Source organism: Sceloporus occidentalis, unplaced genomic scaffold (assembly GCF_023333645.1).
Source record: "Sceloporus occidentalis isolate IW3139 unplaced genomic scaffold, rSceOcc1.0.p SCAF_2, whole genome shotgun sequence".
Lineage (NCBI taxonomy): Eukaryota > Metazoa > Chordata > Lepidosauria > Squamata > Phrynosomatidae > Sceloporus > Sceloporus occidentalis.
This window is the reverse complement of record NW_028316982.1, coordinates 243,115,975-243,138,400: the sequence shown is the minus strand read 5'-3', so window position 1 is coordinate 243,138,400 and position 22,426 is coordinate 243,115,975. Positions and strand designations below refer to the sequence as shown.

Genomic DNA, 22,426 nt, shown 5'->3' with positions numbered 1-22,426 from the left:
GGCTGTTTTCCTTCTGCCAGAGAACAAAACAAAATATTCTATTGGGCCTATCCTGGGTTCCCTAAGTTAATCAGCTGCCTCTAAACATATACAGAACCTACATGCAACATATGTGCAGAAAATACAGTATGCAGAGCAGGCTTAGATTCGGAGACAGAAGAACTGAAAACTGGGAGAAGAACATTAACAATCTAAAATATGCAGATGACACAAGACTAATAGCAGAAATAAAGACTTGGAACAATTACTGAAGAAGGTCAAGAAGGAAAGTGCCAAGATTGGATTAATGTTAAACATTTTAAAAAATGACAATGGGAGATCTACAAGAATTCATCTTAGATAATAAGAAAATTGAAATAGTCAAAGTGCAAAGACCTAACTCTAAACAGTAAAGTGCAGATAGTCCAAGGCACTGTATTCCGCAAACCAGGTACAGATGTGAGAGCTAGACAGTAAAAAGGAGAAAAAAGCAAGTAGGAAGAAAATCAGCTTGTGGTGCTGGACAAAAGTACTGAGGACACCTTGGACAGCCAAGAAGACAAATAAATGGGGCCTAGAACAGATCAAACCTGAACTCTCTCTAGAAGGCAGCATGACTACTAAATTGAGGCTGTCATACTGGGTCAAATCATAAGGAAAAATGAATCATTATAAAAGACAATGATACTAGGAATGGTGGAAAGCAGTAGAAAGAGAGGATGACCACAAGCCAGATGCAGTAACAATAAAAATCCACCAAACAGTGATACCTTTATGAGACCAACCAAAACACACAGTATACAAGTATATATTTTAAAAAGCTATCACCATCTCCAAGAAAGATACGTGTGTTATCACATATCTGAATATATTGTATTTCTGTAGTGCTTCAGTTTAGCTGTGAAGCCATCAGATATGTTCCATGGTGCAATCTAAAGAGGATCTATCACTTCCTTCTTCTGTGGTTTGTCTGGCTCAGTTGCTAGAGAAGACTTAGCAGAACATCTTCACAGTCACTCTGACAAAATGGATCAAGAAGTTGTGGAGCATATTGTACTTCTGGTCATTGTCACACTTTTAAGTGTCGTCCAAAATGGTAAGAGTGGAGGTTACAGCAAGAGGGAGGTTCTTTTGCATTATGTATTGGTAAGGGAAACTCAAAGGACCCTGCGTTCATGCATTTGTTTTTTAGTTCTGTGTTTGTGCATGACATCTCATTTCAGAGTTTCTCTACCAATTCTTCCCCTCTGACTTGGTTTGTCTGTGTTGAATTCAGTGCTTGTGGTGTCAGGCTCCAAACAATTCACTCTGGACAAATGATGTTAACCTTAAATTAATATAAAATGGAAAAGGGGCTGGGGAAGTGGTTGAACTTGCAGCCCTTTCCCATTTTATGCTGAAACAGACTGAGACAGCTCTTTGAAAACTACTTCTATTAATTGTAAGAGAATTATAGTGAGAGAAGCAGGCATGTGACAGGTTACAGAAATGTTTGCTTTATTAAGTAGAACAGAGGGAGTTTAATTGAATGATCTATATAAACTGACCTAGCTGTTAAATACTTAGGTTCTCAAATAAGTGATTTTACCACGATGCCTTCTGAGGCATTCAGACAGTACCTGCACCAGCTTTTGAGAAAGCAAATGCCTTCCAATGGTGCACTTAGCATCAGTACCAGCACAATGTTATCATAGAAAGCTATCTTAGACTGATTCAAATACTGTTATGTATGACTTTAATTGTCTAAACTGGTTGCCAACGAGTCACCTGGTTTCAGGTAGGGTTTTCCCCAGCCCTATCTAGAGATGCCAGGTACTAAACTTAGGCAAGCCTTTTTGCATAAAAAGCATACACTTGATTGCTGAGCTGTGTCCCTTCACATTCCCTGGCCTCTTGCTGTGATAGACTTGGTGAATGAGATGAACTGAGAAAGAGAATGAGCACCATAGGAGAAAGGAGGAATGAAGGATGCTTCCGTTTGTCTTAAAGACTTTAATTTCTAGTCAGCCCAATTCAGTGGCATCACCAGGCTTAGTGACACCTGGTGCAACGAAGTCTACTATGGGTGGGGGGGCAGCCACCTACCCCGAACTCCCCTCCTGCTGCCTTGCTCACCGGCTGCCCTTGCCACTTCCTTAGCTGGTCCCCAGGGAGAGAGTCAGGCCGGCAAGGAAGACATGAGAGGTGTGCTTGCCCCTTGGCCACAGCAGGAGGGCCCCACCAGGTGTCATTCCTCTTCTGGGGTATCATCTGGTGTAATCTTCATGCCCTGCACCATCCCAGTGATACCACTCTTTCCCAGTTCACTCATCCAAACACATAGAATCATAGAGTTGGAAGAGACCACAAGGGCCATCCAGTCCAACCCTCTACCATGCAGGAAATCTCAATCAAAGCATCCCCGACAGATGGCCATCCAGCTTCTATTTAAAGACCTCCAAAGAAGGAGACTTCACTCCAATGAAGCGTCAAACAGCTCTTACTACCAAGAAGTGTCTCCTAATGTTGTGATGGAATCTCTTTTCCTGTAGCTTGCATCCATTGCATCCAGAAGTTTGCTCCATCCTTAATATGACATCCCTTTAAATATTTAAACAAGGCTATCATATCACCTCTTACCCTTCTCTTCTCCAGGCTAAACATACCCAGCTCTCTAAGTCTCTGACCCTTCACTATTTTAGTCGCCATCCTTTGGACACACTCCAGTTTCTCAACATCCTTTTTGAATTGTGGTGCCCAGAACAGTATTCCAGGCAAGGCCTGACCAAAGTAGAATAGAGTGGTACTATTACTTCCCTTGATCTAGACACTACATACCTGTGGTTGAGCAGCCAAACTCTAGAAGAAGTACTGAGTACAAAAAAGATACTGTGAGCTTATTGCAATAATGTGTACATAATGTATATAGATATAATATTCTGGAGCAAAAGATGGATTTTTTCCTCATGTCTTTTCTAGGAGAAGTCCCATACATCCTAACTAAAAATGACAGAAAACCACAAAGCAGGCCAAGGAAGGAAGGAAGGAAGCAGGCACTTCTGTATTTGGGCTTTCTTATTAATAAAAAGCTTTTGCACCATTTAAGCTTTTCCTGCAGTCCCTTTGGGTTTCTCTTCCTGGTGCTGTTAAAAACTACTTCTGTTTTGTTTGATCATACGATTACTATGGTTACAGTACAAAAAAAATGATTTTTAAATTTTAGGGAGTTTATGAATAACATATCAATGTCCAGAGTTCAAATATAGCAGTGTTAGTCTGTAGAATCAATATGTGGAGAGATCTTGTAGCACCTTTGAGACTAACTGAAAGAAAGAAGTTGGCAGCATGAGCTATTGTAGACTTCAGTCTACTTCTTCAGCTGTTTATCTATTATTTTGCTGTGCCATAATGTAAACAAATTGTTTTGTTATAGACCATAATTATTAATATTATTTTTATTAAATGTCATTATTTTTCAAGCCAGTTTACTCATTAATTTTTGGACTGGGTTGCAGCTTCCAGAATCCCCCAGCCAATGGAGAATTCTGTGAGTTGGAGTTAAAAAAAGGGAAATGTTTCAAACTCTGAAATGGAATCTCAGCATGGATTATTTGGGTGGGCAAGCATATGTTGAAGGCCATTAATATAAGTGCAATTTAATAATAATAATAATAATAATAATAATAATAATAATAATAATTTTATTATACTGCTGCCTTTGATATATAAGAGTGATTGTAGTTTATCACATTTTATATTTCTTGTATTTATCCACTCCTCTTCCAATTCAATTAGCTTTGCTGTTTATTGAAATGAAATATTTCTAAATCAGTTACAGTTATAACTGACAGCGTGTAGGGCAGTTAACTACTACGATTATGTTATTGAAAGATTATCATTTATTATTCAGCTGTTCCAATACATTAATTTGAATTTAGTCATCTTACTGAAAGATTTGTGTTGCTATTTCATGTGCCATTCTTCTGATTATGTATTAATAACTATGGATTTTCCACTGGAAGGAAAAGTGGGATATCAATATTTAAAATGTACAATTTTTCTTTAATAGCCTTCTTTGCACACAAAGTTGAAGAGGAAAGCAAGAGCAAAATAAGCAAAATTGTTCAGCGAGCAGTTCCATCTGCCTTTGAGCGTGTCTTTAATGCCAAGTAAGTATTCCTGCATTTTCTAGGACTTTATCGCAGCTTTTAAATCACCATTAAAGTTTAAAAATACTGTAGCGCCTTTGGCAATACTTATCGAACGACATCATCTCCATCTCATCATTGCCTTGGTGTACAAGTGTGGTCAGAGCACATCTTGTCACTGATGGGAAAATCTGTCAATAAACCCCCAAACGTGCTACTGTCACATTAGTCCTCAGATATGAAATGTTATTTGCAAGGTAGTTAAGATATTGGGCAGTCAGTGATGTTTATCACACTATGCTCTTAAAGTGCTACTATTCCACTTTGACTCCTCTAGCTGCCTCCTGTTGCATTGTGGGATTTGCAGTTTTAAGGAGGGGTATTTAGAATTCTCAGGCAGAGAATTCTAAATACTCCTCCTTAAAACTGCCAATCCCAGAATGCAACAGGAGGCAGCTAGAGGAGTCAAAGTGGAATAGTAGCACTTTAAGAGCATAGTGTGATAAACATCATATAGGCGGGATACAGACGGGCAAAAAGGGGTGTATTCATGACGTCATGAAGGTAGAGCCTTCAGACGGGCCTTACCTGAATGCCGCCATGAACACGCCCCCCGCACGCCCCAAGCGGGAAGAAGCGGCATTAAAAAGGTGCTGCTTTTCTCCGCTTCTTTTCCGTTTGATGCGCAGCTGCGCAGCTCCGTCTGTAAGCTGCTGCACCGGTACGCCAGAATTGCTACGCTGCTAATTTAAGTTGCCCATTTAAAAGCTCCAAGTCAGCTGCGTCGCATAATGAGTCGGGGTCCTGGAACATGCGCAGTTTGCAGTCAGGCTTTAATTGCAGTGTCAGCTGCCATGCAGGTGTGGAAGCTGCAGCACAGCTGCAGCGCATTTTAAGACTCGTAACCCTAACCCTAACCCTAATCCTAACCCTAGAGCAACATGTACGCATGCGCTGCTTGGAAAGTTTGGACTTTAAAGTGAGCCCCTACACACATTCCTGTGCCATTTTCACCTAACAATAAAAACCGCTAAAACTGTAAATATTTACATATGTACAAGGGAGGTGATGGGGGATGGCAGGGGGACAGCGGTGGCAGCAGCGACAGCTGTGGCTGTGCATTGCAGATTCAGCAGGAGCGCGGGGACCAAAGGAGAGGAGGCATCTATGATGCTGGTGACACTGGCAAAGTGCAAGAGGACAAGGATGCCAACACCAGCTGATCACCAGCTGGCAGGAGACCACCATTGTTCTTGGGCAGAGCGGGGGGAAAAGTTTTAAAGGGGCTTGGGCACTTTAAATGTGCACATAGGCTTTCTGCCGCCGCCGCTTAGCGCTGCAGCTGCGCATCCGCCAGCCGGCAAAGGGAAAAAAAAGCCCCGTTTTTGGCCGCCCGTGAGGAAGCTGCCTCTCTCTTTGCAGCGTCCTCCGAGGCGGCGGTTTGGAAACTGCGGGTCAGAAACGGCCCCAGGTGAGGCGTCTTCACTGCCCCCCATGTGGAAGCCCCATCTCCTGAGCCACGCCCCTGGGGTGGGCGGTCTGGAGACTCCGTATTCAGCAGAATACACCTCCAAGACGTCTTCCCCTGCCCGTCTGTATCCCGCCATAGTCTCCTCCTGTTTCCCTTGTCCCCCACCCCACTCGCTATTCCTAGGCAGGCTCCCCCCACTTTTAAATTTAAATTTAATTTGTTTTTACTTTTAAAAAACTCATATTAGCATACCTCTGGAACTGCATTTTAAAACAGCAAATCCAAAATAAATGGAGAAAAACGCTGAAAGGCACACTAGGTAGGTCACAGGGCAGGATTAGGAAGGAATGTGAAAGAGCATGTGAGGCCCCAGTCACACTATTGTGAAAACATGTGAGAGGGAATGCTTCCAAACCGGAACGTATTCGGTTCCCCTTACTATCATGGTGAAAATGGGGCGTGTGTGATAAACTCTCTAGTAAAGAGGAACGGGGCTACACCAAATAAGACTTGTATGGACCAGCATGGTGTAATGGTCTGAGCATTGGACTAGGACATGCAGAGACCAGGGTTCGAATTCTGACTTGGCCATGGAAACCCATTGGGTGACCTTGGGCAAATCACACACTCACAGCTTCAGAGGATGGAAATGCAAACCCCTCAGAATAAGCGTGCCAAAAAAAACGTGTGATAGGTCCCCCTTAGGGTCGTCATAAGTCAGAAATTACTTGAAGGCACACAACAACAACAACAACAAACTTTTAATTTATATCCCACTTTTTGTCTGGACAATCAAAGTGGCGTACAAGTTAAAACGAAAACAGTACATACCCAATATTCCCCGCCCCCTTAAAATGGAATTAAACAATTAGAATTAAAATACCTAAAAACATTAAAACATAGATATTTAAAACAATTAGCTAAAACAGTAGGCAGAGCCAAACACATATGGAGATGACAGTGGCCAAGTACTTTATTCTGGAAAGGCCCGCCAGAAAAGATCCATCTTGACAGGTTTCTTGAAACTGTTTAAGTTGGTGATTTGACGGATCTCGTCTGGCAGACTGAGAGCGGTTGCGGAAAAAGTCCTCTGGGAGGTTGAAGTTAGCCTGGTCTTAAAAGGCTGCAATAAGTTCCACCAAGAGGACCTGAGTGCACGGGTGATCCCTTAAATAAGTTGGGCCCAAGCCATGTGGGGCTTTAAAGGTAATAACCAGCACCTTGTACTGCAACCAGAAACCAATAGGAAGCCAATGGAGTGATTTTAGAATAGGTGTTATATGGTCACTCCTAGTTGCTCCAGTAACCAACCTGGCTGCCATATTCTGTACCAATTAAAGTTTCTGGACTACCGTAGGTACAAGGATAGCCCCATACAGAGTGCATTGCAAAAACCGAGTGTTGAAGTTACCAGAGCATGTACTACAGTTTCGAGGTCTCCCGAAAGGGTGCAGCTGGCGTATCAGCTGAAGCTGATAACATGCACTTTTGGCCGTCGCATTCACCTTATTTGTCATCTGAAGCGACGGATCAAGAAGTACCCCCAGACTGCGAACACAGTATTTCAAGGGGAGCGTGAACCCCTCTAGGACTGGAGGTTGCAACCCAATACCTGGTTTAGGGACCCCTACTGTAAGCACCTCAGTTTTGTCTGGATTCAGCTTGAGTTTGTTTTCCCTCATCCAACCCATTACTGCTTCAAGACATTGATTGAGGGGAGAAATGCCATCTGTCATCATCGCTGACAACCGAGACATGGAGAAATATATTTGGGTGTCATCAGGGTACTGATAACACCCTGCCCCATGTCTACAAATTATTTCTCCCAGTGGCTTCATATAAATGTTGAAGAGCATTGGGGACACCACACCTAAGCTCCGTTTTTGAGGAGCAGTTGTCCCTGAGCATCACAACAACAACATACATGAACTGCTGTACATCAAGAGACCTCTTGTTCTGCAGGCTACCATCTTGAAGACAGTTACCTAGGAGTAATGTTTAATTGAACACAATGGCTGAGATGCTAGATCAAGTAAGCAGAGCTTAGTATCCCCCTTGAACAGTTCCATGTCCTGTCTGCCCCTCATGTTTTTTGAGGGGGGCAAAAGGGGAGTAAGGGGCTATCTTCGAGCCCCTGGTACCCTGTCTAAAATTTCCTCTTCAACTGTCAGACTTCAGGAGAGGTCACTGCTACTGCTGCTGCTGCTTAGTAGTAGAAAGGGGAGAGAGTGAGGAAGCTATTCACTGAAGGAGCGTATTTTGGCTTAGAAGGCAAAGGAAGGGGGAAGAAACTCACCGATGAAGCACACCCTCCATTCGCTCCCCCTGAAAGATATACTAGTTGAAATGCCTCACTGATCTCTTCCCTCCACACCAGTAAGCAACAGTGATGGACTGAGCTTTGGACGTTGCATAAAAAGGCTACAGAATAGCACCTCACGCTCCATCCAAAAAGAGACATGTGTGCATGTAAAGCACAGGTATGCGCTCATATATCACTGACAGGATAGCGGCCATAAGGTATTACTTCTGAGTAAACTTGCATAAAACTCCACTGTAAGACACGGTGGCTCAGTGTTTAAGACGCTGACTCTGACGACTGCAAGATCATCAAGTTGGCACTTCAAAACCCAGGCACCACAAATGGCAGTTAATCTGAATCAGAAACAAACATTTTCAAACTCCATCACGTAACTGCTTTGGAGAAGGAAGGGGAAGTATCTATTATTTATCTGTTTGTTTCTTGTACATCCAAGGCTTGCTGGTCATTCCTCTTCCTTAATGATATAGGCATGGTTTCATGTTACATCATTGTGTTTTGAAAAAGTACTAGCTGGCTTGAAGAAGCATTTCATTCTTAACCAAGCCAGGTAAATGCACTAATTCCTGTACTGAGCATATATTCCAGAACTGGACCTGGAGACATAATTTCAGATTAACCCTGGCATAATTAATACATATGCTGAAAAATTGTAGATAAGGGGATTAACACTTGTAATGGAATATAGGAAGGGATTGGTTTTTATGCCCAGCACGCCTTTGAGATCCTTGTCATTCTTACTTCTGCATTAAGCTGCCCACTTATTCATATGCAACATGCCTATCATTTTGGTATTTTAAGTTGTGTGTACATATTTTCTTCATTTCAGTATGATGCTATTCCATTTTTTCCCCCTAGCCAAAACTGCAAAGATGCATATCCTACATTTCTTGCCTTACTCTGGTGTGCTGGCTTGCTGTGCAGCCAAGGTAATGTGCTCACACTCCAGATCTGTTCCTGTAATCCTTGTGTTAATCTTGTTGAGGTTCATGGCAAACTAGCATGATGGCATGGGAGAATGGGAGTTGTAGTTGGCTCCAATACATCTGGAGGGTCCTGGGGTTGCACCACAGAGTGAGTATGGAATGGATATTTAGATTGCCAAGTCTGGCATTGTCCCTGGCATTGCTCCTGCACCCTTAATAGTTAAGTGACAATCAAACCTTCAGCCAGTGGTGAAAGTTTTCCCACTGGCGCATCTAAATTAGGGGTGGGTGAAATACAGCCCTCCTAATACCATAACTTCCAGCATTTCCCACTTTTGGCTATGATGGCTGAGGTTGATGGAAATTACCATTCAGTAATAAGTGGAGGGTCAACTTTGCATATCCTTGACCCACAACTTGGAGCATATTTTATTTGCTCAGTTTTTACTTACAATCATATATTCACACAGGAGCCCTGGAAAGGGAGAACTTTGGCAGGCCTAAATGGTTTAAAATGAAAGGCTCTAGGCTGATGAAAAGATTTATAAAAAGGCAATCAGTCTCCAAAAGAAAAGTAATCATTTTGGTTAATAGTTAAGTATGGATAATGGTGTCTCAGTGCCTGAATATATTCTGTTCCTACTTAAACACTATTTTAAAGGTCCCCTTTAAAGCAGGGATGAGAACACTTCAAGATCTACTTAGTATTTTACTAGAACCCCAGCATCTCCCAATCAGAGCCAGATGCAAAAAACTACCTGTAAATTTAAGAACTCAAGACGTTTTTCCAGTACTAGAAACGAACTGACTTCACAGTCCTTATTGCAAAAAAGCCATGCTCTCCAAGTCATTTTATTATGGCTGTTGTTGGGAAATCACCCAAAGATCTACTGCTTAATCCCACTCTACCTTTTGCCCATCTCTGTTTTAAAGAAAATCCAGCATCCTGACTGTGGGATCTATGCTTTGGATATAGTACTTTTTAAAGTCCGTGGTTAACATTGTTAAGACCATACAGGGAACCGCTTCACATCCAAAGCCTGATGGTTGAAACAGCACCTTGCTCACTCAGGCTGCAGTTTGTGTTTCAAGTTTCAGTCATCACCAACTGCTTTTGAACTGGGTCTTGATTTACCATTAAATCCAGGCTTGGCTCAAGCACAGACATTTACAAGAAGGAAAAACTGCCTGACCTTAAAACCTTTAGGCTCTTTGCAAATTAGGGAAGACATACAAGTATACGTTTAGCTCTATAAAACTGTATTCTGTAATTTTAGTCCCTGTAAACCTGTATCATAATCTGTGAACCTTGGGAAATTTAGTTTTGTAGCACTTCTCAAAATTCTTTTAATACACAGCTTGGGATGAGACTATCTAAAAGACCATATCTTCCTTTACAAATGCTGCTGCCGCAACACAAAATTAATGCAGTTTGACACTGCTTTAACTGCCATGGCTCCATCCTATGGAATCACGGGATTTGTAGTTTGTTGTGGCACCAGAGCTGTCTGGCAGAGAAAGATAAATAGCTCACAAAATGATAGATCCCAGAATTCCATTGCATTGAGCCATAGCAGTTAAAGCAGTGTAAAACTGCATTAATTCTGCAGTGTAGATGCAGCTAATGCCTGGGTGAGTTTCAAGGTCTTCAGGGTAGGGCTTTTTCTCAATCCCACCAGCATCATACGCACATTTGACGAAGACATGACAGAAAACCAGACTGTAAAACTCCCTTCCGCAGGAGACTCAGTTGCCCCAGCCTCTTCTCTTTCTGCCCGCAAGCAAAGACTTTTAAAAAATTTATTTCGGCAGGCCTTTGACTTAAGTCATGTGGCAGAAAGCTGTTGGGCAATGTGTGTTGTGCTTCTATCATTTTTATTATGTTCTAAATGTGTAGTTTGGCACTGCTTTAACTGCCATGGCTTTAAACTGTTTTTTTAATCATGAGTTATTTAATTGTTTTTAAAAACGTTTTAAACGTAAGATTTTACTTGTGTTTAAAACAATTGTAGATCACTTTGCGTCCCATACCAAGAGAAAAGCAGGGCATAAACTGAGTTAAATGAACAGATAAATAATATCCGTGTTTCATCAAGATAGCACTCTTTTGTCTACAACCCAAACAGATTTGCATCTGACTTAGATAACTAACAGTGTCCAAAATGTTTTTTTTCCCCTTTTTCTTCTCTTCAGCTCCTGCAGCATTTGCTGGACTGATGTACTTGTATGTGAGGCAGAAGTACTTTGTTGGCTACATGGGGGAGAGAAGCCAGAGGTAACTGTCTAGTTTTTATCTCCTCCAGAGTTGTCAGATGGGCATTCACATGCATGTCCCCCTTCACTAAACGTTAACAGGCATCTTTTCCATTCCATTAGTTGGGTTAATTTTGATATTTTCCTTCGTTCTCACCTGGAGAACCATCAAAATAAAACAATATGCAGAAAATGCCATTTTGGAATGTCAAACCCTTGTGGAGTTTGCAGGCCTGGGATAGGGTACTTTCTTTGAGACAATGGCTAAAACAAATGCTTATATTTTAAGTCTTAAAAAAGAGGTGGACAAAATGTGGCTTTCCACATGGGACTGGACTACAATCACCCGCCTTCCTCACCACTGGTTATGCTGCCAAGGGCTGGTGGGAGTTGCAGTCTCATAACATCTAGAAGGCTACATTTTTGCCCAGCAGTCTCTTCAAAATTTCTCCCCTAGTACCATAATCCCTGTTGTTGTGTGCCTTCAAGTCGTTTCCGACATATGGCAACCCTAAGGTGACCCTATCATGGGATTTTCTTGGCACATTTCTTCGGGGGGGGGGAGGGGGTTGCCATTGCCATCCTGTGAGGCTGAGAGAGTGTGACTTGCCCAAGGAGACACAGTGGGTTTCAATGGCTGAGCAGGAATTCAAACCCTGGTCTCTCATCATAGTCCAACAGTCAAACCACTACACCAGGCTGACTCTCTACATACCTGAATCACAGAATCACAGAATCATAGAGTTATAAGAGACCACAAGGGCCATCCAGTCCAACCCCCCTGCCATGCAGGAAATATCAATCAAAGCATCCGACAGATGGCCATCCAGCCTCTGTTTAAAGACCTCTAAGGAAGGAGGCTTCACTACACTCTGAGGGAGTTTGTTCCACTGTCGAACAGCCCTGTTAGAAAGTTCCTCCTAATGTTGAGGTGGAATCTATTTTCCTGTAGCTTGCATCCATTGCTCCGGGTCCTAATCTCTGGAGCAGAAGAAAACAAGTTACCTCCCTCCTCAATGTGACATCCCTTCAGATATTTAAACAGGGCTATCATATCACCCTTAACTTTCTCTTCTCCAGGCTAAACATCCCCAGCTCCCCAAGTCGTTCCTCATAGGGCATGATTTCCAGACCCTTCACCATTTTAGTTGCCCTTCTTTGTACACGCTCCAGTTTCTCAACAACCTTTTAAAATTGTGGTGCCCAGAACTGGATACAGTATTCCAGGTGGGGCCTGACCAAAGCAGAATAGAGGGGAACTATTACTTCCCTTGATCTAGACACTATACTTCGATTGATGCAGCCTAAAATCACATTGGCCTTTTTAGCTGCCTTATCGCACTGTTCACTCATGTTCAACTTGTGATCTACTTGGACTCCTAGATCCCTGGCCCTTTTGTTTTTCAGCAAGTGCATTTTAGGTATATCTTACCTATTAAGAAATTCTGAATATGCACTCTTTATTTTTCAGTATATATTTGGGTTACTGAATTATTAAAATATTTCTAAACTGTGTTTCAGGCTTACAAACAAAAACCATATAAGGTTGCAGTCTTATTATAACTGACCTGGCATTTACAAGGACCAGCCTAAATTCTGTTGCTAGTCCTACCTAAAGCAGACCCATTGAATCAGTGGGATTTACTTATGGGTTGACTTACTATCCAGCAACTCATTGAATGGATCTACTCTAACCAATATAATTCCACCCACCATTTCCAAGCTTTGGGGAGGTGAACAGGATAACCCAAATCCTGTTGGTCTGGGAAGGAAACACCAAAAGTGGATGTAGCTCTCAGGTATCTAACAGTTTTTCCTTTTATCTGGCTAACACCCATAGCTGGATCTTAAGGATTCTAGTTTCTAAAAGAATGCAAGCCACATAGGAGTGTAGAAATTATGCAGTTTGATATCACTAACTGCCATGGAACCATCCCACAGAATCTTATGATTTGTAGTTTTGTGAGGCACTGGCACTCTTTGGCAGAGAATCCCAGGATTTCATAGAATGGTGCTACAGCACTTAACTGCATTATTTCTACAGTGTAGATGCACCCCCCAATTGGCCAGCCCATCCCCCAAAAGTAGATTTTCCTCCTGATTCCACTGGGATTGCATTTTTCAAAGCTTGAATGCCCGAGTTGTCATTGCCACTGCTGTGTTACCCAGTTTCTGTGAGTTTTGAACAATAAACATTAGATTTCAACCAGACATTGGAGAAGTTCATATTTTTACTACAGGTTCCCTCAACCAGCATGGTTGCTGGGAGCTATAGTTTTCTGGCTGAGAGTTGTAGATGAAAAATGTAATTTTTCCGAGCTGAATGACTTTTATTTACGGCACTTGGCCAGCTCATACAAACAGAAAAAATTAGCAATCACAGATAGTTCAAGACACTGATCCCAATAATACAAATAATAGATGGCATCCTAATGTATTATATTCCATCAAAATACATATATGTTCATAGCTTAGACAACTAGATCCTAAATGTTCCATTATGTAATTAAGTTGGGAAGGTTGACTACATATTTAAAATATAACTTTAACATATTTGTTTATAAGCATAATCCTTTAATAACCATCTCCTACACTACTGTCATCCTAGGAAGGATGATCAGTTTAACAAGGGTATAAAACATTTCCTATATAATATAGATGGGATGTTAATGATTGTATCTCAATTGTCTCTTCCAACTCTATGATTCTATGATTATATGAAAAACTAAAACTACTTCATGTGAAGCCAGGGAACAGACCAAATATAATACAGACAATGTATTATCCAGTCAGCAAGTAAAATCAAATTATCTGTGCTGTAGGGTTTGATTATAAAAATCAAACTTAGATATTAATCTAAATTCTCTCAGGGAATTTTTGCATCTGTTTTAAAAAAAAAATTGCAGGAACTAATCGCCATTGAACAGAATCTGGCAACCGATTTTGTCACCTGTTCCTTGCAATCAGAAAGGGGGAAACCTATATCAAATTTTTCCAAGCTGTGACTCTCACATCAAGTGCCTTGAACAGTATGATACACCAGACTCTCTCACGCCTCAATGGGGCAGGTATCCTGTACCTTTTATCGAGATGAACGCCTATTTATCTCAGTCAATGAGACTCATTTCTGAATAGACATATATAGTGGATTGTGGAGCCAGTGTGATGTAGTGCTTTGAGTCTTGGGCTAGAAGTCTGGAAGACATGGGTTTGAAACCCCCAGGTGACTTAGGGCGTGTCACACTCAGCCTCAGAGGAAGGCAATGGCAATACTAGAGAATTCTTGCCACGAAAACCCTGTGATTTTTCTGTAAAGTCAGAAGTCACTATAAGTCAGAAATATTAAAGACACACAACAACAACAACAACCACAGCTGTACTCTCTGATTCTTGGGCAACAACAGCAAATGTTTCCTATACCCTCAATCTTCTACTCTTCCGTTATGGGGAAACTTCACATTGGCATCCAGTGGCACCACTAGGGTTGGCGTCACCTGGTGTGGTAACTCATGGTGTCACTCATTGACCTCCTCTCATACCACACCATACAGAATTCTTACTAATGTTATTCGTAAATCATAATTCTTGTCTATCACAAAGTGCGATGGCAATAGTTGTGACATAAACAATTAGCAAAATTAAACTTGTAGCATTAAATTACAATATCATAGGCATGGCCTAAATGTATTAACATTTACATAGTTTCATACTATTAAAGCAAAAATTTGGTAAGATGTGATGTTTTTAAAGAAAATTGGACAAAGTAAATTAAAAAAAAACCAGAGGTCTCTCTTTCTCTGGGTTTCATCTCACGCACACCTTCTCTTCTGCTGAGTTCCAGGATTTTAAAGTGACACAAGCGAATACCACATCCCATTTCTGCCCAAAGGCAGACATTTGGGGATTGGTGGTGTCACCTCGCTTAGGATGTCACCCGCTGTAGTCCACACACTCCCTAATGACACACCTGACTATGTCTTTATCAACATATGCTGTTTAGCTTCCCCATATACATACCAGGTTTGTGTATTGAAAATGTAAAGCTAGTGAATTTGGTTTCACATATAATCAGTGACTAACTGATTTAATAGCCAGTACAAGATTTATATGTCTCTTAAATAGAGCACTCTTTATTATTAATATGCACACATTTTGCACCGTGAACCAGTTTTTCACTACAGGTTTACACATGCGTGGCTCACATGAAATTAATTGGCCTGAAGAGATATAGAGTGTGCAGAATTTGACCCCATTAATCTGAACATCTCAGCACTATTTAGGCTGAGCTTGACCTTAGTGACAGAGAAACTGAAGTCTTGCTTTTTCTCCAGTGAATCAATATATTCTTACGTGTTGCCTTTTCCTTTCTCTTCTTTAGCATTCCTGGTTACATGTTGGGAAAACGCCTTATATGTTTCCTGTTTCTTATGTCTGTCGCTGGAGTACTCAATTATTACTTGGTCGTCTTTTTGGGAAGCGACTTTCAAATGTATATAAAAACTGTATCCAATACCATCTCCCCACTCTTACTTATTCCTTGATGCTCTGGAGAGAGAAAGAGGTGAGAGAGAATAGAAGAGGTCAGCATGCTTAGCCAATCAATATCCAGAAGCAGATGTTTGAAAAGAACCTACAAAGCCCCTTTTAGATCGCCATCAATCTAAAGCTCCCAGGGACTTTGTAGTTTTGATTTAACACAGTTCCCCCACCCCAAGAAGATGATTTATTGTGTGCAGTTCACATGTCTTTGTGGAGAAGAGTAGTATGTTCCTGTAAATCATTGAGTCCCCTTCTATAAATGCATTTGTTCATTGGATTCTTAAGTGCAAGGATTTTTTTTTTAATTGTAAAGATGTAGTGCCTGATTCTGCAGTCTTCATGAATTTTGAATTTCTAGGACAGTCAGCTCTCATTTGGGTAGCTATAGACCAAGACACTTGGCAGTTACTATTACTGTTGCATTAGCTTTATAGATAAAACATGAAGGATATGGTACACCACTTTCTTTTTAGTTTGTTTCAGAGCATGTTAGAATTTTAAATAAAATGATTTACAACTATTACTGCACATTATTTCCTTTACTTCTTAGTGATGTGTTTTACAGAAACTTGCAACTTGAAACATAAGATTATTGCACTGGGGTTAAAACGTTCCCCAGTGCGTTCTATCGGGGGCGAGCACGGAGCGTGACGGGAATGCGATGGGGCCCAGAACGCTATTTTACCGCACAGCGGAATGGCACCGTCACCGCCAGGTGTTCCCATCGCGTTCCCATTGAGTTCCAGGGGATGCCATTTCTGGGGATGCTTTGAAACAGTTCCCAGAAATGGCGTCCCCTGGAGCTCAATGGGAATGTGATGGGAACGCCCGGTGGCGACGGCGGCGTTCCGCTGTGCGGTAAAATAGCGTTCTGAGCCCCATCGCGCTCCCATCACGCTCCATGCTTGCCCCTGTTAGAACGCACCGGGGAACGTTTTAACCCCGGTATGATAATTTCATAGACTGAGAGGCCATAGTGTTTACTAGACTGAATGATGTCAGAAATAATAGATACACTGTAAACACAGAGTTTGTTCTTCTGGCATAGGATTTTAAAGGAAATAAATAAATATATGAATGTGTTATGTAGCAGACTTTGGTAAAGTTGGTGATTTGTAACTGTGCGAACGAGGAATAGATTTTATTGATGGGTGTTTAATCATGTAATACTCAACTGTTCATGCAACAACACTATTTCCGATTTTGTTTAAGTATGTGAAATAATGGATGCTTATTGACAAGGGCACTTGTGTAGATCCTAATGAAGAAAAAAGTAGGATAACCAGTTATCCAATCCTCTTATTGATGTTCAGTATGCACAGACTCATGGCATACATATAGCAGAGCTTTTGCTTCCCTGTTTTCTGAAGAACAACTTTTTATCACACATTACTTTTCAATATTGGGGAAATTAGAAAAGGAAGCTGCAATGCAGCAAAGTTTATAAAAGAAAATAAGCACTGTCCATCCAGTGCACTTCTTTGGCTCAGGATTCATATTTTTTATGAAGTATTTTCTGAATGCCTTTCCTATAAGTGTACAATATGTCAGCAGTTAACCTTTTCAAATAACTAATCACTGGCGACATTTTATTTACCATCCAGTATACCAAAATACCAATGACAAGAACACCCACCCCCACACATTTACACACCTGCATTACCACTCATATATTGGGTAGTATTTAATAATCTCTTTGCAACCTTTGGCTGCCTTGAAGAACAGGATGTAAAAACATTGATCACCATCTGTAATTCAATACAGACTGTCTTTTCTAGTCACAGCATCAAGGCTGCCCGATTGAGTCCCTGTGTCTGTTCTATGAAGTATTCTGGAACAGCAGAAATGTTTTGAAATACGAAAACGAAAAAACACCTTTTAATGCTCTCAAAGGAATAAAGGCAGATTCTTTAAATAAGAGATGTCCTTTGCTATTACAAATATGCTGCTGAAGCCTTAAATGATAAAGTCCTGTTACCATCTGAATCGTCCCTAGCCACTCAAAAAGCACGTTTCTCTTCAGGTTATTCACCTGCTGCTTTTCTACTCTTTCTAGCCTCATTATCTCAGCCACAGTCTTGCCCCATTGCAGGAAAGCAACCCACTCCCTCTTACATACTGGTGGATAAGTGTCAGAGAAGACTTGCAAAGAACAATAACATTCTGCAAGAAGGTGCCATTCAGGATTCATTAAATAGATTTCTTCCATAGTCAAACTGTGTCCTCAAACCTACACGCACACCCAGACTACCACCACAAAAGAGTTGTGATAATGGCCTTAAAGACAGACATCTAGCAGGAACATGATCTTTTGAAAAAGCTCCACACACCTTCATCTTGTTAACCAAAACCTTGTTTCAGCCTTGCTGCTTAGCATGTAGGAGTCAGATAGCCAGACATATCCCTCTTACTTTGCATTTATTTTGTTCTTACACGGGTAGTATTTGCATGTAGAAAATTAGATGCAACCAATGTTGTTAGTTGCCTTTTGTTCACTGCATGTTAGTTGAACCCATGTGGTTCCCTATTTATATCAAAGAGACTAATTTCTGGACAGACATATATAATGGATTATAGGGGCCATTCAGACTATGAAAAAAACTGGTTTTCAAAGCAATTCTCGCACATGAAGTTCATACTCACCCCGAATCTCACACAAGCGAATCTGAGGCTTGCACACCATTCCGTGGTAAATGGCCCCTAGCGCGGTGTTTTTGAAATACCGTTTCTTTTGGAAAACCCCAAGTTCTGGGAATGAGAACTTGGCACCGATCACGATTGAGGCAAATTGAGGGAGGGATTTAGGTCAGAGGGGGTGGGCAAAGGGCAAGGCATTTCCTCCCCTCATCGGAGGGGAGGGGGAGGAGGAAAGAGCCCTGGGAAGAAGGGAGCAAGGGAAGGCATTCTTTACCGAAGGAGCCTCTCTTCCCTGCATCCCCTGCCCACAGCCCTCTGTTGCTGGGCATTCCTTCCCTTGCAGGAGGAAAAAGTTCAGGTCACGAACGGAGCTCACATCAGGCAACCTCCCCCTTTTCAAATTTAAACAATTTATTTTTAGCAAATATGCGCATTGTTTGTATTCCAGAGGCAGTTTATATCCTTGGATCTCCTTGCTTACAGCAGAGGAGGAAGCTACAAATGTTGCAAACAATCAATGTTACATTTTTTAACAATTTTTTTTGAGCAAATATGCGCATGGTTTGTCTTCTTGAGCAGATACAGCAAGGGAAGCAAAGGGAAATGTTGCTTTTAAAAGCATAAAAAAATGCATGACAATTCCATCCTTTGCCTGGGACAGGGGCAGATCTGACCCAAATGCCCACAGGTTTATAAAAAATTGACCCTGTGCCTGGCTCTTTAAAAAAAGGGAGGAGAGGGAGGACACTTTCCGATGCCCTTCAAAACGTCACCATGACGATCGCTTGATTGACAGCGGCCACCTCGCCAGCAGACACAGAATGCATTCGATTTAACACTTGTAGTGGGCACTTGCAAACGGAGCGATTCGGGGGAGGGGCATCTGAATCAGCCCAGTTCCTTCCAGGTCTTTTATGCCAGTATGAATGAGGCTGTAGATTATATATAGCGCTTTGAGTGTTGGACTAGAACTCTGGGAGACCAGAGTTCGAATCCCTGCTCGGACATAGAAACCACTGGGTAACCTTCAGTAAGTCTGAAATTATTTGAAGGCACATGACAACAATGTTGGTTGAAGCTGCTTTGGTGGGAGCAGGTAAATGTGGCCAAAGAACAGTCTGAGTTTTTTGTGGGTTTTTTGGGCTATGTGACCATGTTCTAGAAGAGTTTCTTCTTGATATTTCACCAGCATCTGTGGCTGGCATCTTCAGAGAATGCTTGCCTGGAAAAAGTGTGTGTGTGTGTGTGTGTGTGTGTGTGTGTGTGTGTGTGTATACACACACACACACACACACACACACACACTGTGTGAGCCTGGGAATGCAGGAGTGATTTGCATGTGTATTGTTCTGTGCTGATAAATAATAATAATAATAATAATAATAATAATAATAATAATAATAATAATATATTCTGCTTAATCACTTGGAATCCAAGTGGATTACAACAATAAAAGAGGATACAGTTAAAATTCTAAAACCCCTATCCCTCCCAGGCCTCAGGCTGGGAGTAATACAAAGAGGATTAGTGTCTGCTAATAGGTGATCATTATCTGCTAGGAAAGCCCCTAACTCAGTCTGAGTGATCATGCACAGAACTGTGCTATAAGAAAGAGAGGCCTTATCACATGAGGACAGGCATCATTATCTGATCCAGAAAGCGCAAGTGAAAGTGATTGCACGAAAGGCTTTCTCACCACATCACACTGATCTTGTCATGTTCTGTCAGCGAAGTGGAATTTCATTAATGTGATGTTCCGATAATACCAAATGACGAGAAAGGCGGGGGGCAATTCCACTTCATTCACAGGACAATTCCACTTCATTCATGGGATCAGCATGATGTAATGAGAAAGCCTTTCACACAATCACTTTCACACGTGCCTTTTGGGCAGAATAATGCCTGGAAAAGCATGATTTAGTATAACAGCACTTCCGGCAATCGTGCAAGAAGCACGGGAAGGGGACGGAACAATGATGTCCCATCCCTCATGTGATAAAGTCCTTATTCACAACTCAGATGGAATTTGAGGCCTTGACGTTTCTGGATAGTTGGGAGCCTGGATTCTCGTTGTACAGCTCCACCAGCTTCCTCATGGCATGCCTCACAAGATTTAGAGACCACTAGCCGGCAGGCAGGCAAACAGGCAGACCTCCTCAAAAGACAAAAGCCTTAGGTTGCATCCAGGCTTTTTAAAACCTCTCTCTCAGTACCATCTCAAAGGTTGGGCTTCTCCCCAATTGCTCATCTCATTGGATGGTTTCCACCTCATCAGCTGTGATGTAAAACCCTCATTAAAATGTACCTCCACCAACATTTAACCCTTTGTTATCTGGGAAGAAAGCTAATAAATGGAGGGACACCCATTTATCACAAGGATCCATCTGTTGGTCATTTTAGCAAGCCACAATATTCTCAGAACTCTTCTCCAGCATCACATCTCAAATGAGTTGACATTCGTCCTATCAGCTTGCTTCACTGTCTAGCTCTTACAACCATACATAGAAATGGGAAATACAATGGCATGGATCCTATCTGATCCTGATGCTACCCTCAGAAAATTCAACTTGTAAGTAGTACCTCATTAACATGGACTTTTGTGTGTCTTCAAAGAGCAGGAAGATAAGTAGACTTGTGTCAAGCTATTTTCCTATAGCTGGACACACTACAACAGGCCTACAAAGACCCTTGGGGATCCCTGCGAGCTCTCTGCAGATGATCTCCTTGAAGCACATCCATCTACTAGAAAAAAACTGGATGCATTCCTGCTCATCCCCCCCCCCCCCCCAGTCTCTAACAACATGAAAATGGCTGTGTTACTGGGTAGGGAAATACGATGGCATGGATTCTATCTGATCTTTATGCTGTCCTCAAAAAAATCAACTTCTAAGTAGCACCTCACCAACATGTCCCTTTATGTGTCTTCAAAGATCTTCCAAGAAATATGCTGTGTGCATATTCAACAGCCCTGGGCTTTGGGCTGGAGGAGGAGGAGTGATCCTGGCTGTCAACACCTTCCTGAGGCAGTGCAGAAAACAGATCACGTAATCATGGATCACCAAAGCACTACCATGAGGAAAAGTGAGATTGGCGCGGTACATGCCGCCAACAAGCGGCATACCGGCACCGGTTCTATAGTTAGGGACCGTGTGGCAACTGCATGGTACCTAACCCTAGAACGTATGGGCGGCGTAACGATTGCAGTGCCCTGAGTACACAGGTACCGCCATTGTTATTTAAGTGATGTGCGGTGTCCATACTTTGCCAGGCATTGCTTACGTAACATGCACTCGTTACATCTGCCCCGCGGCGAAAAAAGAACCTGCTTTTCCTGGGTTCTTTTTCCTCCGGAGGGAAGCCATGCAGTTTGGCAGCTGCAGCTTCCCTCCGGAGGACAGTAGGCCACCGGCAGGCCACCCTTTTCAGCCAGTCTGTCCTAGGCCAGAAGCAATTATACTAAACCAATATGTTTTCATTCTTAAACTAGCACAATTGTGGTGGGACAGCAGGTTGATGTGATAAATCATAGAATCATAGAATCATAGAGTTGGAAGAGACCGCAAGGGCCATCCAGTCCAACCCCCTGCCATGCAGGAAATCCAAATCAAAGCAATCCTAGGTATTGGCTCCTTTGAAAAATATGTGACATGTCCCAGTCCCACACCTCAGAAGGAAGCAGAGGGACAAGGGATTGTGGCTGCCAAATGCCTCCTGAAATGGGCTGCATCTGTGAAAGTGCACACAGCAGCTGGCTTCAAGAAGTTGTTGGCAGTGTGATTGTTGCACTCTTAAAGGGGGAGAGGAGCAGAATCACACCTACTCACACTACGTGACTGCCTGAGAAACAGAACTGCAGCAGACAGGACCTATCACACAAAGGCAGTAATGAAATTACAGCAGGATTGAAAGCATATTGATGGGTTTTCCCCATCACTGAATAAAATGGAATGCAAGGCAGCAGCAGGATGGACATAACATAGTGTGATAAGTATTGGCAAAAGACACCTTTATCCTGTTAAAATTCCACTTTTCTAGCCAGTGTGATCGTCCCTATATAATATAAGTGGGTTCTGCAACAAAATGTAGCAGTGTGGACTCCTCCTATTCAGAGTTCTAGCCATGTCCTCTTCCAGGATGCTTTATTCTCACCCTCCTCTCCCAACCTTCCATGGCC

The 22,426-nt window shown here is 42.0% G+C and overlaps 1 protein-coding gene across 1 annotated transcript; it reads left to right on the top strand.

The window, feature by feature from the left end:
- Window positions 1-996: 996 nt before the first annotated feature.
- Window positions 997-16,161, top strand: ALOX5AP (arachidonate 5-lipoxygenase activating protein). Its single transcript, XM_089508202.1, has 5 exons — window positions 997-1,075; window positions 4,028-4,127; window positions 8,756-8,826; window positions 11,017-11,098; window positions 15,455-16,161. Exons 1-5 carry the CDS (start codon window positions 1,006-1,008, stop codon window positions 15,615-15,617), a joined length of 486 nt encoding a protein of 161 aa, XP_089364328.1. The 5' UTR covers window positions 997-1,005; the 3' UTR covers window positions 15,618-16,161.
- The last annotated feature ends 6,265 nt before the right edge of the window (window positions 16,162-22,426 follow it).

Bases quoted from the DNA above. Each gene is read 5' to 3' on its own strand.
- ALOX5AP (XM_089508202.1), top strand. From the start codon at position 1,006: ATGGATCAAGAAGTTGTGGAGCATATTGTACTTCTGGTCATTGTCACA. The intron at 1,076-4,027 runs GTAAGAGTGGAG...TTTCTTTAATAG, and splicing joins TTTAAGTGTCGTCCAAAATG to CCTTCTTTGCACACAAAGTT. The intron at 4,128-8,755 runs GTAAGTATTCCT...TTTTCCCCCTAG, and splicing joins GAGCGTGTCTTTAATGCCAA to CCAAAACTGCAAAGATGCAT.